Source organism: Ovis canadensis, chromosome 1 (genome assembly GCF_042477335.2).
Source record: "Ovis canadensis isolate MfBH-ARS-UI-01 breed Bighorn chromosome 1, ARS-UI_OviCan_v2, whole genome shotgun sequence".
Lineage (NCBI taxonomy): Eukaryota > Metazoa > Chordata > Mammalia > Artiodactyla > Bovidae > Ovis > Ovis canadensis.
This window is the reverse complement of record NC_091245.1, coordinates 12,397,616-12,419,282: the sequence shown is the minus strand read 5'-3', so window position 1 is coordinate 12,419,282 and position 21,667 is coordinate 12,397,616. Positions and strand designations below refer to the sequence as shown.

Below are 21,667 nucleotides of genomic sequence, written 5' to 3'. Positions count from 1 at the left end.
ACAGTATTGGCGATATACAGCCTTGACATACTCCCTTCCCAATTTGGAATCAGTCCATCATTCCGTGTCCAGTTCTAACTATTGCTTCTTGACCTGCATCCATTTTTCTCAGGTGCAGGTAAGGTGGTCTGGCATTCCCATCTCGTTAAGAATTTTCCAGTTTGTTATGATCCACCCTGGCCTTCTATCTTGTCAAGGCATAAAAGACACCATCCATGCGTCACCTCCTTGGAGTTTTGTTGTTTAGCCATTTCATGCTTGCTTATACTTGTCTGTTCCATACATCTTCCTTTACAGTTGAGAAATACTAAGTGCTTGCTATGTGCCAGGCACTAGAAAAAAAAAAATAAAGAACAAGCTCTTCCTGCTCAAAGAGCTTATATTATAGTGGTAGAGGTAGGGGACACAGGCAGACTCTAAGCTAGGTAACAGATATTTGAGATCATTTCAACCTGCATTAGGAGCTTTAGGAAATAAACGGGGTGTTTCAGGGGTAGAGGCCTCCCTTATTGTTTATCTGCTGTGTGCCTGGTGTGTGACTCATGGGAGGTGCTCTCTGAGTATTTGGAGAAGGAAAGAAGGGCTGAGCAGATGACCCTCTCCATCAGCGGTGTCTGTGGGAGGTAAGGTCGCTTGGAATTCCTTTGTAGGATCTGAGAGCTTGCGAAGATGCAAGCAGTCTCATTTCCTAATGATCATAATTAAGTCAGAGTCTCTTAGTTCAACCCAATGCCTTGGGGAGAGAGGCACAAAGCACTGGGTTGATGAATTGGCTCCCCACGCTTCCCTCCCTGCTGTGCTCCCCCTAGTTGTGTGCCCACACCTGCCCAGGTGCACACAAACACACGTAGACACATGCTAATGAGAGCCCAGCAGAGTAATCACACCCCTACGCTGCGTTAAAACAACCTGTCCCTGACGTCCCGGAATCAATCCAGTGAAAAACCAAACCCATCACACCGGGCCCCTGGTGTTAAATAGATTGAATACCTTCACCATCATACTTTATCATACAGTCTTCATTCTTTCTGGTGTGTCTCTAGTTCTCAGTGCTGGGGACCAACTTCTGTGGGGCAGGCTGACCTATGAAGGCTTTAGTCCTGAACATCAAATAGCTCACTCCTTGGAAAGGGGGAAAAAAAAAAAAAAAAAAAAACTTTTGCCCAAATCACTGTAATGCAGCGATTCCCAAAGCATGTTTTCAGTGAGATGCTCTGCCAAAAAAGGTTTCCACGGTTGTCAAGTAAGTTTGGAAAATGTCACTTACGCTCCCCATCTCTCAGACGCAGCGCGAAAGCACAGTACAAGCCCAGAGAAGTTCTTCGGAAAAGAAACTGCTCAATCTTGTTTAACTTGTAGTTTCCCAAACATCAGGAGGATGGTAGCCTCCCTGCACACTGACTGCAGTTTCTCTAAAACAGCAGTGGCGCACTCTCCCCTCCAGCCAAAGTAGAGGTGCCCAAGCTCCATTCTACCCAAGGCAGCCTGGTAGATGGAGCCAGAACCTGGACAGGGAGGGAAGAGAAAGCAACAGGGCACGTCTCCTGAGTGGGAGAGGAAGCCACTGTTCCTGTGCTGAGGAGCCCTGGCTCCCTCAGCTATGGTCCAGGCGCCCCGGGGCCGCAGCCTGGGACGATGAAGAGGGAGCTATGGGAGGGTCCAGAAGAGTGCCAAGAGGACCTGAGCTGCACCGCCTAAATCCAGGAGGCCAGTCCAGAATCACGAGCTGAGACCCCAGAGGCCAAAATGTGTGAGCAGAAAGTGGACTTGGAGCAACTTGGGCTGCGTTTGTGGTTTTGGGTTTTTTTTTTTTAAGCAGGGAGGGCCTACAGTGTGGGTAGGGTGAGAGCAGACAGCCGTACTAATATTTTCAGCATCTTGAAGTCCTGCCTTTAAGAGCTTCCACCTGGGAAAGCTGTGCCCAAGAGGCCCACCTGGGGGAGCTCATCCCAGTCAGGGGCCTGGTGGGGGGGTTGAAGGCGGGTGGGCAGGGCCTGCGGGGCAAGGTTTGGGCTGCTTCCGAATCAAAACAACACGTGTTTTGCTCCACCAGACCCCTTTCTGTCACTCCAGCAGCATTGTCAGAGAAGAAACAAAACAAAATAGAGAAATGGAGGTTGATTCCATAATTAGTGCAGTTTCTTCACTGTTCATTCAGGATCTCCAGAGATCAATTAGCTTGCTTTTAAGCTAAAAGGCATCTGAATAAGTATTTAACCTGCATAGCAATTGATATTTAAAACAGATGAGGACGGGAGTAATAATGCAGAACGGGCTGGCTCCTTCCTCCTCCACTAATTTCCCAGGTTCTGCTCCCCCTGCCCCTTACCCTTGCCCATTCCGCATCCCCGTGGCCTTAGATTGGCCTGCTGGCATTCTCAGGGCCGGGCTGTGGGTGGGCAGGCTGGCACTGGGGGGCTGCTGGAGGCAGGGTGATCTTCCAGACGCTGACACCGCTGTGGAGCAGGGTCCAGGGTTTGGAGAGAAGCTTCGGTTAGGGCTACTTGTAGGGTCCACACCCAGCCAGGGAGAATCAGGCTCTTTCTCTACAGCCATCCAGCCATGTCACTGGGCACATGGCACACTATCTACCCCTGCAAGGGGCAGGCACCTGGTAGTGCACCTACTGAGGACACCTCAGCCTCAGCTTCCACCTCTCTAAGAGCCAATCATGGCCAGAGCTGGGGAGAGCGAGAGCTTGAAAACTGCAGGACCTGGGTGTCTGCCCTGCTGGGCATCTCTATGGCAGGTGGTCTGGAGGATGTTTGTGTGTTTTTTGCTTTGTCACTTACGTATCAAAGTCCTGAATAGGAATTAGCTTTTAAAAGCAAGTAGTGGGCTTCCCTTGTGGCTCAGCTGGTAAAGAATCTGCCTGCAGTGTTCGAGACCTGGGTTCAATGCCTGGGTTGGGAAGATCCCCTGGAGAAGGGAACAGCTACCCACTCCAGTAGTCTGGCCTGGAGAATTCCATGGACTGTATAGTCCACGGGGTCGCAAAGAGTCGGACACGACCAAGCAGCTTTCACTTTCAGTGCATCCTATGCAACATCTGGGACACACACTCAACAGTTACTCATCTTGGGCTTCCCTGGTGGCTCAGGCAGTTAAGAATCTGCCTGAAATACGGGAGACCCGGGTTTGATTCCTGGATTGGGAAGATCCCCTGGAGGAGGGCATGGCAACCCAGAGGCAACCCACTCCAGTATCCTTGCCTAGAGAATCCCCACGGACAGAGAAGGCTGGCAGGCTACAGTCCATGGGGTCGCAAAGAGTCGGACACGACGGAGCGACTAAGCACAGCACAGTGTGTGTGTGTGTGTGTGTGTGTGTGTGTGTGTGTGTGTACAGGCACACACACTCATGTACTTATGTATGTATTTATTTAACAAATGTATCTCGACATCCTCTCTGTGCTAGTGTTCGACATTTGGGAGTGGGAAAGAGATGCCTGGCATCTAGGCTGTGCCTGCCCACCACAGATGACCACAACCAGATGGGGAGGGAGCAGGGCACAGGATACCCAGCACCCGTGAGGGCAGAGAGGATGCATTTGGACCTCAGGGAAGGCATCTTAGTTGGGAGCCCCTGAGAGCAGGCAACAAGAGTTAGGATGCGAGTAGTTTACCTGGGAGATGATTCCGGGAAGCATGGTGATGGAGCAGGGAAGCGAGACGGGGAAGGAGAAAAGCCAGTGAAGGAGAGTCATCGGGGGCTTGTGCTGTGGGTGACTGGGGCTCAGCCTAGCCGTGGACCTTTGAAAAACTGCGTGGGTCATGGCCTGGAATTGCACTCTGAGGGCTGAGGATGCCAAGCTCCGTTCACGGCTCCGTGCGTCCTCAGCCGAGGCTCTGCTGAGCTCAGCTCCCTGGCTGTTGTGTGCTATCCTCGCTGGTCTCACCTGCGCCATCGCCAGAGAATGTCCTGGATACAAAGCCCGGGGTGGGGGCGAGGGCAGAGGAAAGGCCTGCAAGTGGCCCCTGGGGGTGGGAGGAGGACGTAAAGGACAGTGCCTGTGACACAGGCTCAGGAGGGAGATACGGAAGCCAGGTTTAGAAGGAGATAGAAGGAAAGGCGAGCCAGGCAGAGAAGGAACATGCTCGCAGGCAGAGTGGCATGAAGAGGTGGCTGACAAGTGCGGTGACAAGTGCGGTGGACGGAGGTGTCCTGGGGGAAGAACTGAGGCTGGAGGAGGTCGGGCTGGACCAGGAAGGGTCCCGAATGCCAGGCTTATGGTGGGCCTTTCTGCTGTGGGCAGGCATGCAAGGGGCGGGCCGTGTGTCGGCTCCGCCTGTCCAGGAAGTGAGAGCCCCACCAGGGACTCGGAATTCAGGATCATTGTTCCTTCGGCCCCTCCAGCAAGGGCGCTCATGGCCTCTTGGGCCCCTCCACCGCAACCCTGTTCCCAGCAACCCTGCTCCACTCGTCCGCCTGATGACAGCCCATCGGTCATCAGGGTCTCTGGGCAGCCCGGGAGCCTCGGGCCGTCCTCCCAACATGGTTGATCCTGCAGTATTTGACTTGTGCATCCCCGAGTTGTACAGACAAAGCTCTGCATATCGCCAGATCAATTAAAACAACTGCCACCAGGCCCCAGGACTCCATCAGGAGCCCTCCCCTGGGCCCTCCCCCAGGATTGCAATCCTCTCCTCTCATCCACTGTTTTTCTGGATACCTCCCTCTCAGTTTTAAAGGCCTCCCCACCACAGCTTCCTTGTCATTACATCATAATAATTTCTTGTCCTTATGAGGGCTTACAATATGCCTAAGATGATTTATGCCATTTAAGCCTTAAAGTAGAGCTATATTGTAAGTGCTATTAATATCCCTGTGTTCAGTTGATCAGACAGAGGCATGGGGCAGGGGAGGGACTTGCCCAAGGTCACACAGCTTAGAAGTGATGAGATCAATTCCAATCCAGGCAGGCTGGCTGCAGAGTCCACAGGCTTGACTGCACTCCCACCCTGGTTCGGGATCCGGGGTCTTCTCTGATGCTGCCTCTGCCCTACCTCCCTTCATCACCTAACCCCTGACCAGTCCTGGTGATAGAGAAGCAAACCCAGCAGCTCGCCTCCTGTCTGGCCCCCTGCTTCACTCCCTCCTCCCGGCCTGCCCAAGCCCAAGTCCTCATCCCCGGGAACCCACCCAAGGCCATTCTCCCCCTCGCTGGTGCCACATTCCTTCCATAGCTCAGCTCTGAGTGGAGAGGATGCTGCCTCTTGCATCGAGACATCCGTGACTCCCTCGTCTCTGAGCCTCCGCAGCTTTCTGTTCACATGGACAGTTTTTACCCTTTTACTCCACAAATCAAAAAATGCTTTGATTTATGCACCTCGTCTTGTTTCTTCTTCTGAGCTGTGAGTTCCTGAAGACCTGGGAGTATTGCTTAATCTCTCTCTCTGACTCATCTAGTGCCCAGTGGGGTTCCTTGTGAACCGTTGTAGCCTGTAAACTGCTTGGGGAATGAATGAATGAGTCAACAAACCCACAGGAGGGGAGACATTCACACTCCTTGTCTCCTTTCCCTTGCCTAGGACCTCAGAAAGCCCATCCCTGGCCCTTTTCCACTGGGCACTGCTTACCTTCTATAAACCACCTACTATGCCCAGCAGGGAAAGCCAGCCAATGTGTTCCCCAGCTCCTTCTGCTGAGACCAGGAAACAGAGAGCCCCAGAAGCAAGACCCCAGGCAATGTCGGGACCTCAGGGGCTGGTGCATCAGAGAGCAGAGCCTTGTTTTTCCAACCCACAGTCTGCACAGAGCTGCAGGGGCCCCGGCAGGGAGAAGAGAGAACCCTGATCAGAACAGACAGGGAGGCGGCCCTGGGAAGAGGCTATTAGCAACCACCTTGCTGATCAGTGTCTCAATTAATCTCTATGACACATTGGAAACTTCAGAAAGAGAACAAAGCAGATTAGACTTTAAAAAAGAGAGAGAGAGAGAACAGACTCAGGCCCCGGAGGACAGGTGCCTGGGCCGGATACTGGGAATGGGAGTGTCTCTCGGGACTCGGCTGCCAGACAGTGGCAGCGCCTTGCAGACCATGCCTGAGTCTCACTGCGCCAGGGGCTGGGCTGGCTGGGCCAGCCCTTGCTTTGGCAAGGGCCAAATTCAAAAGCACAAAGTTGTTCAAGAGAAAGGAAAATCTCAAGATTCCAGAGGGGCCCTAGACAGTCATGAGGCCATGAGCTGAAGTCGGGGACTCAGTCTTCTGCCTACATCTGCCCTGGGAGCTGTGTGTTGGAGACTCTCCCAGGCCACCTGCCCAAAGGAGTGTGTGTTGGGAAAGAAGGAGGTGTGGGGTGCCTCCTGGCCCTTCACGATGAGACATGGCAGGACAGCACCGAGTTGTGAAGGTCATGCTCAGCTTAACACAGGCCCGCATAGCTCATCCGAGAGGCAGGCAGACTTTGCTACCATTTGGGCACATTTCCAGAGACAGAAAAAAGCCATTTTAACAATAAGAGCCTTTATGCTCAGGGCAGTCAGAATGTTTCTCGAAACATTTGACAACATGTCATGATATAGAAGGCAAAGTGTTCGTTGAGCTGGCCCAGCTAGTTCGAGTCCTCCGCTCCCACCTGGCTCTGTTTCGCCGTCTGCATATGAGGTTAGTTTGGAGAAGTAGTTTTCATGATGTCCCTGGTGGAGCCCTGAGAAGAGCTATGGAGCCTTCTCGGTACCTGTGGCATCCAGTCTTTAAGAGCCCAGAGGAGGACAGAAATGGGTTCAGGCAGTGTGGGCTGCTAATCCAGCTCTCCAGGAAAATGAAGCCCTCCTTTGCAGCACCTGCTTGCTCCTGTGGTGTAAACACACTCACCATGCCTGATTCCAAGCTGCCAATGGTTTAGCGACTTGCTTTCAAAACTCCTGAAAAGTTAACAATTGTCCCTAACAAGCTGGCTTTGGTTGCAGAAGAAAATTTACCGCATGGTAATTGTCACAACGTCTTTAACCTCCCTGGGCCTCCATTTTCTCTTGTGTGAAATGGGATGATAACAGTGTCTATGTAATGGGATTGTAGGGGTTGTAGAGGTTCTTGTGAGTGTTAAATGAAGGGGGTGGAATGCACTCAGCATCATGCCTGGCACATGATCAGCGGTGTTGCTGTTGTTATTATAGTTGGTGTTATTTGTTTTACCCATTGGGCTTCCACTCAAGGTTTGGTTGGAAGAAAATGATCCAGCTGCACCCATGCTCTCCCTGCTAACATCTTCTGGGACCCATGCACGCACGCACGCACATATACACACACCCCATCCCATTTCCTCAGCAGCCTTGGTGTCTGCTCCATTTTATTAAAGCAGAAAGCAGTGACAATTATTTTCATAATGAACTGGCTCTTCAAATTAATGCCAATTACACTATGCAATCATGATTAAGATTATGCATTAATCAACGGTGCCAACCTACTTATTAGCCTCTTTAAATAACGATCATGAGGAATGTATAACGATCATGAGGAATGTATGGGGAGGAAGAGAATGGAGAGGAGCCAGTTGGATGGGGGAGCTGCCTAGAAGTGGGACGGGGTGCTCTCTCCAGAAGCCAAGACCCAGAGCAGACTTTCTTCCATGGGGTGGAGCCTGAGTCAGAACCCAAGCCCATTAGACCCTGAGCTTCCAGACTTCCTGCTCTCCAGAGCCCCCTGCACAAGAGAGAAAGATCAAGAAGACCAGAAAGGAGAAGGGAGAGGAACCCTCAACAGATGAGAGTTTTTTAATAGCTGAGGTTCGGTGCCCCCCTCCCTTCCTCCTAGAGCCCTGAAAAGTGAGTGTGGCTGATACTTGCCTTGGATCAATGTCACCCCTGTCTTTGGCTAGGTCTCTCAGATGCAGAGCCTGAGTCAAGGATTCAGGTGCCTAGGGTTGATGCGGGGAAGGGCGTGCTTTAGGAAAACCCCATAGGGGAGCGAGCACAGCAAAACAGAGAAGGGGACAGAGCTGGGCAGCCTCGGGTGAGATCTGGCCTCTGTCTGATGTAAGGCGGCAGTGTTGGAAAGGTCTCGGAAGCATCCATGCACCACAGTTACACCCACCCTGAGACAAGGGGACAACCCTTTATAGTGATACTGCACCCAGCATCACTCAGATAGGGCTTCCCTGGTGGCTTAGCGGGAAAGAATCCACCTGTAATGCAGGAGATGCTGAACACTTAGGTTCAATCCCTGGGTCGGGAAGATCCCCTGGAGGAAGGCATGGCAACCCACTCTAGTATTCCTGCCAGGAGAATCCCAGGGACAGAGGAGCCTGGTGGGCTACAGTCCACAGGGTCGCAAAGAGTCAGACACGACTGAGTGATTGAGCACATCATTCAATTATTGCCTGCGCTCTGCCCCCAGGACAGCTGCTCCTCCTAAGTCGCTTCAGTCGTGTCCGACTCTTTGTGACCCCATAGGCGGCAGCTCACCAGGCTCCGGCGTCCCTGGGATTCTCCAGGCAAGAACACTGGAGTGGGTTGCCATTTCCTTCTCGAATGCATGAAAGTGAAAAGTGAAAGTGAAGTCGCTCAGTCGTGTACGACCCTCAGCGACCCCATGGACTGCAGCCTACCAGGCTCCTCTATCCATGGGATTTTCCAGGCAAGTGTACTGGAGTGGGGTGCCATTGCCTTCTCCGGCCCCCAGGGCAGAGGTAAGAGCAATTCTCTAGAAAAGGACAGCCTGTGAACAGAACTAAGATTCAAAACCGGATCTGCTGCATCCAGAACTCACTCTCTGAACCTCTGTGCTGTATCTAAATATTTGCTCTCTGCGTATCCCAAGACATTCAAACTTTAGGGGTCACTTTGCCCCTAATTTTCAAGTAGGATGACCCAAGCTTGCACTGTGTTTGGGGGATAGAGGTTGGAGGGCAGCCCCTCCCTAGCACCTCTGAGATGCCCTAGGGCTTAAGTTTCTCATCTCCTCTTGTTCCAACTTCCTCTCTGCTGAATTTTCCATGCCCTCTCTCATCCCAGCTACTGCACCTCTTTTCCTCTTTCTGCCCCAATTCACCCTGTGCCAGGCTTTGCCCACCTTTCTTCTCTGTTCCCGAAGAACACAAGCCAGGGATAGTTTTCTGTGACTGGCTTTGGTAAACTATGAGGCTCCTGTAAGTAAGGAGATAACAGCACAGCTCAGGCTAAACGGGCACTAAAGTGTTAGCATGGCCTTTCCTGCAACGAGGTCACTTGCCTTTGGTCCTGGGATATACTGTCCTTTCCTTTCTCCCTTTTGGGGCACACTTCCTCTTTCTCTTGGGCCCTTCTCACCCATCCTCCCCACACAAACAATCAACAGCCTACCTTTGTTTCTTTCGCACAGCAATTTCCGAAGAAGGCGATGGCACCCCACTCCAGTACCCTTGCCTGGAAAATCCCTTGGACGGAGGAGCCTGGTAGGCTGCAGTCCATGGGGTCGCTAAGAGTCGGACACAACTGAGCGACTTCTCTTTCACTTTTCACTTTCATGCATTCGAGAAGGAAATGACAACACACTCCAGTGTTCTTGCCTGGAGAATCCCAGGGACGGGGGAGCCTGGTGGTCTGCCGTCTATGGGGTCGCACAGAGTCGGACACGACTGAAATGACTTAGCAGTCAGTACTATAAATGTCTTTTCTTCTCCATCCAGGTCTTAAGGTGCTTTTACCTCTAAGATAAAGGCTTCCCTTCACTTGGAAGAGGGGACAAATTGCAGCCCCCACTGGCCAAATCTGGCCTACTACCTGTTTTTGTAAATAAAGTTTTACTGAAACACAGCTGCACCGTTATTTACATATTGGCTACCTCTCTCATGCTGCAATGGAAGAGTCCAGTAGACCTTCTGGCCCACATAGCCAAAAATATTTACTGCTGCTTCTTTACAGAAAATGTTTGTCAACCCTTGACCTAGAATGTAGAAGCTCAGAATTTGTTTTTTCTAAATAGCATTGTTTCACCCCTCCTTTAATAACTACTAAGTCCTGGCCACATCCCATGCATTTAGCTACATTGTTTTCTTTCTTCCTCATAGCAATCAACCTTGGAAATATGTACCCCATTTTGCAGATGGAAAAACTGAGTCTTGGAGAGTGTAACTTCCTCCTGTGACTAGAGCTGGGGTTTGCACTGAGGTCTGGCACTCCACTGTTGGTTCTAACAGCTGACTACCACCTGTATGTGCTGGTTATGGTCATCTGTTTATTGTCAGCTGAGTCCTCCTTGAGAGCAGGGGCCCAGGACTGACTTCTCTCATTCCAGCACCCAGTGATAGGTGGGCACATGAATACCAATGGGTATTCATGGAACCAAATGATGTAGCCTCTGGGCTTGGGTCTCAGTGACTTGAGACCCCTCTCTCTCCTTTCCCCTCCTCCACCTGCCACAGTCTGAGAGGCAGGCAAGGACATGTGAAGCCCTAGGAAATGGCCCTTTCTCCCATGACCTTTGACTTTCATTTGAGATAGGACTCCGTAATGGCTAGTTTTCTCTCTAGACTTTCTCGTGGAAAGATTTTTTTTTATGTTTATGTTTTAAAATATTAAAAATAATACTCATTCACAGAAAGTAATTTGGAAAAATCAAGAAACTACAAACAGCAAGACTAAAAGTATCTATAAATCTCCTCTTCCCAGAGAAGCTCACTGGTACCATGGTACAAATCCTTCCAGTCTTTTTTCTATAAATGCAGTTATGTGCTTTTTATTTGATAAATAGGTTTCATAGTGTAATATTACTTTGTTGCCTTTCGGGGGAAGCAGAATGAGCATTTCCGGTATCATTAAATATTTTTTAAGAGCATTTTTTAAAAGCTTTTTTCCTTTTTGCCAAAGCTCTTCTTCATTGCAGAACACTTGGGGGAGAAAAGCACTAAGCAAAAGGAATCCATTATCTTTTTACTTTCTAGAAAGAACCTCTGTTAACATTTTGGTGTATGCCCTTCTGGTATGTCCTTTTTGATTTTAATTGGAATTGCATTAAATTTATAAATTAATTTGAGGAGAACTGACATCTTTACAATATTGAGCCTTCCCTTCCAGGAGAAAGTTATGTCTCTCCATCTATTCAAGTCTTCTTTTATGTCCCCCAGTAAAGTTTTGTAGTTTTCTTGATATAGGAATTGCACGTTTATTGTAAAGTATTTTATTTTTTTTTGCAGTTGCTTTTGTGAATAGGGTTTCTTTTTTCCCTTGTAATTCCTCACTGTTTATTGCTGATTTATAAGAAAGCTATACATTTTTCTATATACGTTTTTATGTGCTGGCCCCTTGATGAGCTTTCTGTTTACTTTCTACTAGGTTTTGATATGACTCTCTTGAGTTTTTAAGAAAATGGTAATAAGCATCTTCAAGTAATGCTGTCTCTTCTCTGATTGCATGACTGTGATTTGTTATTGTTACCTTATATACCATGATTTTGAAGGCAATTTTATCATGGAAGATATGCTTATATAAGCTTGTGCTTAGGGAGAATGGGATAGTGAATCCCTGTGTACTCACCACCTGGACCAACAACCCATGACTCTTCCTATCCTATCTGCATTCCCTTCACTTCTACTCCACCCATATTATTTTGAAGCAAATCCCGGACACCACATCCTGCCATCCTATTCCCTGACTGTTAATGCCTACAAGTTGTTCTGCCATATGGGTGGATTTTAATACATTGAGCAGTCTTCTGCTTTGAACATTGAGTTGTTTCTATTTTTTCAATATTATGTCAAAAATATCCTTATACATAAATGTTTATGTGTCTCTAACTCTCTAACTTCTTCTAAATTTGTATCTGTAGAAAATGGAATTACTGGATCATATGGTATTTTGATCACTTATTTTCCTCTAAGCACATACACACCATCACATGATGGCTTTTCTGATTAGAAATATCACACATGTTCACTGCAGAACTTTTTGAAAATACAGAAAAACACAAAGAAGGAAATTAAAATCATCCATAATCCTTCCACTCAGAGAGACCTCCTCTTAACATCTGAGGCGGTGTTCTTGTCTTCTTTTATGGACGTGCTGCAGCCCCACACAGACTCACGTGCAGGCACACTCTGTGTTACGAACCGTAACCCTGCTGGAATACCAGCATGGGGCTGGGGAGAACAACAGATTTATTTGTTCACTTTTTTAAACATTCAAAAAATCATTTTTTAAAACAATGAAACAACCTGGATACCCATCAACTGGTGGTGAATGGGTAAATAAGATATGATACAGCCATACATAGTAATACTGTTTAACAATAAAGAGAAACGAAGTCCTGATACGTGCTACAACATAGATGAGCCTCAGAAACATTATGCTCAGTGAAAGAAACCAGATGCCGAAGACCACCCGTAATATGATTCCATCTAAAGGAAGTGCCCAGAAAAGACAGATCTCTAGAAACAGAAAGTAAATTAATGGTTGCCTGAGGCTGGAGCATGGAGGGGACTGAAAACAATGATTGACTGTAAGTGGACACCAGGGATCTTATAGGGTTGCTGGAAATGTTCTGAAACTGGATTGTGGTGATGGTTATGCAATTTAGTAAATTTACTAAAAATCATTGTACATCTAAAAGGGTGAATTTTGTGGAATTTCTTCATGTAAATAATACCTCAATGAAGTTAATGTTTTGTTTTGTTTTTTACAAATAGAGGTTTATATGGGGAAAATAAGCAGAAAGAACAAATTAAGAAATCTATTACCTAGGACTGTTTACTGGGGTTGCTTTGAAATGTCTTCTCTTCTCTTGTCACTGACATAAATCCCTCCTCATCTTCCTTTTTATTCTTCCTTCTCTAACGTGGGGTCACACTGCATCTCTGCTTTATAACTCTTGTTTTTCACTTAAAGCAGTATCATGGATATTTCCCAATCATTAAATGCTAGCTATTATATGGAAATATATAGCTATTTCCATGTAATAGTAAATGAATGACAAAAAAAATTGCCGTTCATTTACTATTTCTTCGGTGTTGAGTGTCTTTAGATCCACCTCCTTTCACATGATCTGTGTACCCATTGTTGAATTCAATTACTAGAAACTGAGGTGTTGAGTCAAAGATCTGCGAGTTTTTAAGGCTTTTTGTATATTTCTAATAGCCATCAAGGAAGGAGGATGTACTGGTTCCTACTTCTACCAACAGTTAAGCAAATGTCCGTTTCCGAACCCCCTGGGCAATGCTGAGTGCTATCATTTATTTTTTGTTTGTCAATGGGACAGTCAGAAAACGGTATCTCACTGTTGGCTCAAACTGACTTTATTTGATTATTAGCGGGGATGACCATTTCATCATGTATTAATAGTTCCTTTGTATTGTTCTTTCTTTTTGTGAAAAGCCCATGCTTGCTCTTTGCATAATTTTCATTTGAGTATTTATCTTTTTAAAGAATTTTAAGTGGTTTTTGTAAAATTAGAGCATCAACCTTTACATGTTACTGATATTATTTCCACGTTTGTTTACCATTTAATTTTGTTCATGGGGGTTTTGAAATCTACACATTTTATATTATCTCTATGAAGTTATCAATCATTCTCCTATAATTTCTGACTTTATTGGAAGGCCTCCTCCACTTCAATATTATATAATATTCACTTATATTTATTGTCTTTTTGTTCTTTTATAGTGTTTTTTCCCTTCCTTCCCTTACTTCCTTGCTATTTAATCTTTACTCCATCTGAAACTTTTTTTTGATATATGGCTTAAGATTGGAATCTAACTTACACTTCTCCCAAATAATTGAATAATTGTCTCAGCACAATTAATGAATAATTCATCTTCTGCCTTCTGATTGGAAATAGGCATCTTTATCATGTCTTAAATATTTATCTCTACTAGAGCCTCTTTCTGGGGATTTTATCTCATTCTATTGACTTATCTGTGTTTTCATATGCCGTTAGGGCTTGGTTTTAATTATTTTTGCATCATGATAGATTTTAAATCTGGCAGTGCAAGTCATCTCTCATCACTGTTTAGGCTGTCTCCTGTTTAGTCTTTCAGATGTATTTTAGAGCTGTTTTGTCAAGTAAAAAAAAAAGTGTATGTATCAGTTCAGTTCAGTTCAGTCGCTCAGTTGTCTGACTCTTTGCGACCCCATGAATTGCAGCACGCCAGGCCTCCCTGTCCATCACCAGCTCCCGGAGTTCACTCAGACTCACATCCATCGAGTCAGTGATGCCATCCAGCCATCTCATCCTCTGTCGTCCCCTTCTTCTCCTGCCCCCAATCCTTCCCAGCATCAGAGTCTTTTCCAATGAGTCAACTCTTCGCATGAGGTGGCCAAAGTACTGGAGTTCTAGCTTTAGCATCATTCCTTCCAAAGAAATCCCAGGGCTGATCTCCTTCAGAATGGACTGGTTGGATCTCCTTGCAGTCCAAGGGACTCTCAAGAGTCTTCTCCAACACCACAGTTCAAAAGCATCAATTCTTCGGTGCTCAGCCTTCTTCACAGTCCAACTCCCACATCCATACATGACCACTATATATATATATATAATACATATATATTCTATGATTCTGATTGGAATCACATTAAACTGAAAAAGTAATTTAGACACCTCTATCCTTGACCCTGACTGCCCAACATGACATGCTTCCTCATTTAACATGCCTCCTATTTTTATGTCCCTCACCTAAGGTGTTTTGTTTTGTTTCGTTGTCATTTTTAATATTGGAGTTGGTTCATGATTAGTTATTTAATATTTGCTGATATTGCAAAGGAAATCCTTTGGCCATTAAGTTTTTGCTGGTTGTTGTTTATTTAAAGTAACACTTAATTTGTGCTCACTGGTCACTGAACTTGAATCTCCTACTAGTTCTTATTGGTTTTCATGTTTAGGGATTATTTTAAGAGTTTTTACAAAGGCACTTATATCATTTGCAAATAAGAATTTTTTTCTTCCTAAGAGGTGTGCCTCTGAGTTATATTTCATTCTTATCTCAGTGGTTAATGGTGTAATGTAACTCTTCACACACCTCCTCTTTTTTTCCTTTAATGAGCATGCCTCTTGTGTTTCACCATTAGTTGATATTAAAGGCCAATTTGAGCTGAAGATGCTTCAAGTAAGTATCTCTTCTAGAGCTAGATTATTAAGCATTCTTAACAGCAGTAGATATTGAATTTTATCAAATGCCTTCCTGCATTTTGTGAGTTGATCATATTTTTCCCCTTTGAACTACTGATGCGATGGAATGATATTCATAGATTTCTCTATATTGACCCACACTTTACATTCCTGGAATACAACTCTGTGATCATGGTATGTTATCCTTATAATAATATTCTGGTAGATTCTATTGCCAGCATTCTACTGAGAATTTTCATAGCAACATTCATAAGTTGGTCAGTTTCATTTTAGCTCTGTTTGTCAGTCTCTGTTACCAGGAATTTGCCAGCTAAGTGAAATGAACTAGGAGAATTTTCATATTTCTTATGCTCCGGCACAATTTCTACATAGGGGGATTATCTGGCATATTGTTGAACACTTGGGGTAAGAATCTTGCCCATAAAACCTTCTGAGCCAAGCATATTTCTTAGCATACCTCCTCCTTCACCAGCACACACAGTTTTCCCCATCTCTCGCAGGAGGAATCTTTGAGTATGCAGACGGCCCCAACGCCCAGGTCATGAATGCCGAGGAGCATGCCTTTCGATTTTCTGCCAACATCATCAACAGGAACAGGACTCTGCTGCCCAACACAACCTTGACCTATGACATCCAGAGGATCCACTTCCACGACAGCTTCGAGGCCACCAAGAAGGGTGAGTGTGCTGCCCCACCGTCCTCTTTCTGGCCTTGGGGGGCATAGGCCTGTGTTTGTTGTCCAAGGTCCTTAAAACATACCAAACCTCCGGCTGGGTTTGGGGATTAGAGCCTTTTCTGCCTGGTTTTTGGACCAGCCTCAGGCCCAGTTAGGCTTAAGTTGAGTCACCTCCCAGGAGCAGTGGTTTGTCCATCAGGAGTTCCCAGGCCACAGGCAAAGGCCATGAAGGGCCTTGGGAAGGGGTGGGGTATGAGCGATGGAATCCTAGATGGGTGAGGAGACAGCCCAGGTCTTCACAGCCTATGAACCAAAGCCAGCATTTTCACATTTACTTTTTCTTTCATTGAAATCCTGCCCAGTAAATTGGTATTTAAAATATATATAAAACAGATTATGTAGAGATTCAAACATGCAACATTTACTTGCCATAAAAGGACTTACTAAAAACAAAAACAGCTGTGTCTGTGGCTGCAACAATTTGACCCCAGTGATGGATGACATTTGAAGTCTGACACTGACCTCAGCTTAAGTATGTTTTCCTTTTTTTTTTTTTTTGCTGCATAATAACAATAAAACCATAATTCACAAAAATAATTGTAGTAAATCCAATCAAACAGTTTTCACCATACCTGAGTTTTAAAAAGTCAAAACTAAAATACTGGGCTATATTCTTTCACGTTAGTGACATGTTTACAGTAAACTCTAATGCCTGCACAGAAAGGACTGGAGAACTTTATTCTAAGATCCTCATGGAAAAATCATGGTAATTTGTCAAGACATGAATGAGCTACCAGTTTCCAATGTGGCATATAGCACATCTGAGTATACAAGTACGCCCTTTTGTTACTGTCTTTTTAAAAATACCACATACATATGTTTTAGTAGAATTTAACTTAAAGGCCTAAATAACTTTGGGAATAACTTCCATAGAACCCTAGAGGTCCATGGAACTCCATTTTAAAAAACCCTCAGACCTAAGGAATCTTGGTTCCCAGAGAAACCTAGGTCATTCCTCCCATAATATTCTTTTATAGATCCTCACTTTTCTTCTTCAAGGCCCTTATCACAATTTTAAATTAAATCATTGTAGGTATTTAATGTCTTTCCCCTCCTTACCAACACCACTGAAAAGAAGGTTCTCTCTTAGTTAACTGATATAGCCTGGCACCTAAAAGGCTGGCATATAGTAAGTGCTCAATGAAATGGTCATTGAATGAATCTGTGAATGCGTAGTATGAGGACAGGGCATGGGAGGCTGAGCATCACTGCCCAGGACCACTGCCCAGGCTGAGCTGACTGTGATATCCATGCATCTTGGGAAGACAGCCCATCCACAAGATCCCCTTGGTCTTTCTAAGGGCTTCCCAGTAGCTAATCCAGGTCTCCTGGGCTTTCAAGTGCAGACTTGCCAAGGTGCTGCCTGCTCCCAGCTCTTTTGCAAAGCCCCCTTGTAAAGTAAACCTCTCCGTACAGAAAGGCAGAGTAGCATGGGCTTGGAGCCAGACAGCCCAGAGTTGCTGTCCACTCTGATATTTGTTGTGTGACCTTGCACAAAATACACAGGGACTCAGTCTTCTCCATCTACAAAATGGGCACACCTCTGTGATTAGAGCAGTGCCTGGTTCACACAAAGTACCAGCAGACTTTGCTCCTTTTACATTGGCTGCCTTGCTGTCCACCCACTGAACCATCAGGTCAGGGGCTTCACACCTTCAGGCACTTTCCCATTGGTGGTCCCTGTCTCACCCACCCTGCTCCTTCTTGCCTTGTGCACTGAAGATCGAGGGGTCTCTGACATTGAACACAGCTGTCACTGAGATTTTTGAGGCCACTGCCTCAGGGCCAACCTGCACACAAACTAGAGGCACTCACCCTGCTAGCCTTGAAGAGTGGTCCTTCCCCGTCACTCCATCACTCACCTTCTCTGGTGCTGGCGTGCTCTCCTCCCTACCTCCATCCTCCTAGCCATCTCCCAGCAAGCACTGCGGCCAACACCGTGCAGTCAGGTCTCCATCTCCCTGCTGAGAGTCCATGCTGGCACCCTCTGCCTGGCCTCGTCCAGCTGGAAAATGGTTGACCTCAATCAAAACTGCTCAGTAAAAAGGTCAAAACACAAAACCGATGCCTGGAGACAGAACACAGAGGTCTGTATGCACACAACCACCCCAGAGGACCAGGCTGTGCCTTCTGTCCATTTCCCCTAAAATCCACTAAAAGACTATGATAACTCTCTAGTGGTGCACAAGCCATTCAGTGCAGAGACCTTGCCCAGCAGTGAGCCAGGAGCAGAGTTTCAGAGCCTGCCGAGAAGCTTCCTCCAGTGGGAACTCACAGTCCCACACTATGTGGAATTGCCTGGCGGTGGGTGAGCAGACCTGAGATGGAGACACTCAGCTATGGAAGTCCAATATATTGGTCCAAATGACCAAAGCCACAGCCCCTCCCCATCCTACAGGAGGTCACATGACTTGTTCGCAGGCCTGTCTAGTCTACCACCAGCCACACCAGCCACATCTGCATCGCTTGCCCCTCTGTCTCTGGGTTCTAATCGTCCCTGCTGTCCTCAGGACACCATGCTTCCTCCCACCTCAGGGCTTTTGCACATGCTGTTCCCTCTGCTTATAACTCCCTTTCCCCATCCCACCTCTTTGTCTAAATAACTCCTCCCTCTCCTCTTAGCCTCCTGGTCCTCAGGGAGCCCTCCCCAATCCCATAGACAAGGTCAGATTTCCCTGCTTCCATCTCTTAAAACCCTGGAACTTCCCATCACATCTCTGACCCCTGGCTGTGCGGATATGGGTGTGTGGGTATATTATGTGATTGCTCCATTGCTTCCGCTCAGTGGCATGTCAGTTTGCCTCCTCGATGACGTAAATACAGAATCATGGTTCTGGTGCCATACGCTAGTTTTGCTTGTCTTTGAACTTTCCCTGAGTAGAATACCAATATATACTTTTCTGAGTCTCGCTTCCTTCACCCTTCAATAGATCTTGGAGATTCATCTCTGCTGCCAGATGTAACAGTGGTCTCTTGTTCTTCATTGTCGTGTAGTATTCCATTATATGAATAGGCCACAATTTTTAAAAAGCAAATTTACTGTTGAACATTTGAGTTGTTTCCATGTGAGGCCACAGAGTGCTCCTGCTAGGAACATTCTTGTGGATATCTTTTGGCGCACAAACACGCACATTTTTCATTGGCTGCATACCTTGTTGTTGTTCAGTCGCTCAGTCATGTCCGACTCTTTGAGACCCCATGGAATGCAGCATGCCAGGCTTCCCTGTCCTTCACTATCCCTCAGAGTTTGTTCAAACTCATGCCCTTTGATTTGGTGATGCCATCCAACTATCTCATCCTCTGTTGTCCCCTTCTCCTCCTGCCTTCAATCTTTCCCAGCATCAGGGTCTTTTCCAGTGAGTCAGCTCTTCGTATCAGGTGGCCAAAGTATTGGAGCTTCAGCTTCAGTATCAGTCCTTCCAATGAATATTCAGGGTTGATTTCCTAGGATGCATACCTAGGAGTGGAAATGTGAAGTCATCCAGTGTGCATATGTTCAGCCTAACAGTTTTCCAACTAATTGCTGTACCAATTAGCACCCCATGCCCCTGCAGTAAAGCAGGACAGTTGTGGTTGCTCTATGTCTTTGCTAACTTGTGGTGAAGTATGTTTTAATTTTGGTGGTTTATGTGGTGGATGTCTCACTGTGGTTTTATTTTGTATTTCCCTGATGACCAGAGTTATTGAGCATCTTTTCATATGCTAATAGATCATTTGGAGCTTCTCTTTCCTGGAGTGTCTTTTCGAGGCTTTCAACCACTTTTGAAAATTGAATTGCTTGTCATTTTCTTATTGATTTGTAGGAGTCTTTATACATTCTGGACACCTGTCCTTTGTTGCATATACGTATTGCATATATTTATTGCCAATGAGCTTGCCTCCTCACTCTCTTAGTAGTATCTTTTGGGGAGCAAAGTTTTTCATTCAAAGGAGTCCAATTTATCAATGTTTCCATTATGGCTAATGCCTTTTGTGTTCTGTTTTTTTCTATCCTAAGGTCATGAAGATATTCTCCTATGTTCTCTTCTAGAAGTTCGATTGTTTTATCTTTCAGAGTTAGCTTTATGATCTGTCTCAAATTGATTTTCTGGGTAGGGTGGGAGGTATGAGTTGAGGTATATTTTTTCTACATAATGCTGGTGGGAGTGAAAACTGGTTCAACTTCTCAGGAGAACTGTGTGGAAATATTTACTAAAGCGGAATATATGTGTGTAAGGATATTCCTAGCCACTTTCTTGATAATAGCCAAAGTTGGAAATAAATGAAAGGTCCATCAACAGCAGAATGGATAGATGGGGGAGGGTACAGCTATACAATGGAATTGAATCAGCAATAAAAACAGAAGCAACTCTTGCTATGCGTACCATCATGGATGAGGCTCACAGACATTGTTGAGTGAATGAACAGTGATTACTTTTGGAGGAGGAAGTCCAGTGGATATAAACTGGAAAGGGGAAGATAGAACCTTCTTAGGTGTTGCAAATGTTCTGTATTCTGATCTAAGTAGTAGTTACATGAGTACATTTATATGTAAAAATTCATAGAAGCCTATGCTTAAAATTAATGCACTCCACTGAATTATATTATATCTCAATAAAAAAATTAAGTGGCTCCTGTCTACCGTCACTCTCCCTTAATGTCCTTCTGATAAGACACCTAAGACAGACCCCTGCTGTGGTTAGAATCATCGCTGTCTGACCCTGAAGGCATTTCTGCTGTTGGATCGTACTCCCCATTGGGTACCCTCTATCCCTCGGGGAACCCCGTGTTCTGTGATCTTTATTTTTCCTTTTGATCTTTGGTTTTTAAAAATGTATTTCTTGGGAGCATCATTAGGACTCTTCCAGGGGGGTGAGCTTGGGCCTCATTCTAATTAACCCAATGGTAATTCATTTTTTCTGGGCAGAGGTTCTCATCACAGCTGGACCCAGCCACCTCAGGCCCTGTGGGTTGAGGGGATGCAGAGGCAGAGAGCCTGGCACCGCCTGCCCGGCCAGCCCTGGTTGAATCAGTCCTTCCCTCCACATGAGGCCCAGAAGGTCTTTTCCCATTAACAGGGACATTCACTTATTGTCTTTATTTTTAAATGTTTTGTGGAAAATTAAAAGAAGAGTGACTGCCAGGCAGTGCTTGAGCCAACAACTCAGAGAGCGTCTGTGTTTTCTTCCAAGTCTGACCGGAGTGAGCCTGGAATCGACCCAGCCCTCCCCAGGCTCCTCTGCCTTCATTTATTCTCTGGGCGGCTCAGTTCCTTTTAAGACACAAATTGATTGGGATAATTTTTGCTATAACTACAATTGCCATGGAAAGGGGGCGGCGGCGGGGTGCGTTCAGGCTGTGGACTCCTGCAATGACTGTGAACCACTGAGTTACTGTAAAATGACCAGAAAATGGATTCACAATTGAAGTTACAAATAATGTAATTACTGCTGTATGTGTTCAGGGCTGCCAGAACAAGAGTTGGCTGCTGCCCTGGAAACATCTGGAGATAAAGCTGCGGCTGCTATAACCCTACTCTCATCCCTTTGGGGCAGCAGTATTCTTCCAGGCCGGAAGCCCCTCAGAGGGTGGAAGGAACATGAAGGGAAAAGGGATGTGGAGAGAGGCCACAGAGAAGGAACAGGTGAAAGGCAGGGCTTACCCCTCCTGTAACCCAGCAGTGGGATCTGGTCATTGCATCTCTGGCAGAATGAAGCCCAGTGTGGTCACCGTCATCATATCACACTGTCATCACCGCTATCAACACCTCAACCCCACTGCCCGTCACCACAGTCACTATTGCCCCTGTCAGCCGTGGCATCACCCCCACTCCTGAAGCGTCAGCACTGCCATCGGCAGCAGCAGCATCACAGCAGTGACAGCAGCGTCTTCATCATCACCAGTCTCATCCACGCCAA

The 21,667-nt window shown here is 46.3% G+C and overlaps 1 protein-coding gene across 1 annotated transcript in view; it reads left to right on the top strand.

Moving 5' to 3' along the window:
* The first annotated feature begins 15,540 nt into the window (after positions 1-15,540).
* GRIK3 (glutamate ionotropic receptor kainate type subunit 3) overlaps positions 15,541-21,667 on the top strand; it is a 99,212-nt gene continuing 93,085 nt past the window's right edge. Inside the window, exon 1 of the mRNA XM_069586700.1 lies at positions 15,541-15,711. Within this exon, the coding sequence (XP_069442801.1) occupies positions 15,576-15,711 (136 nt within the window). The 5' untranslated portion in view covers positions 15,541-15,575. The remainder of the gene's footprint in view (positions 15,712-21,667) is intronic.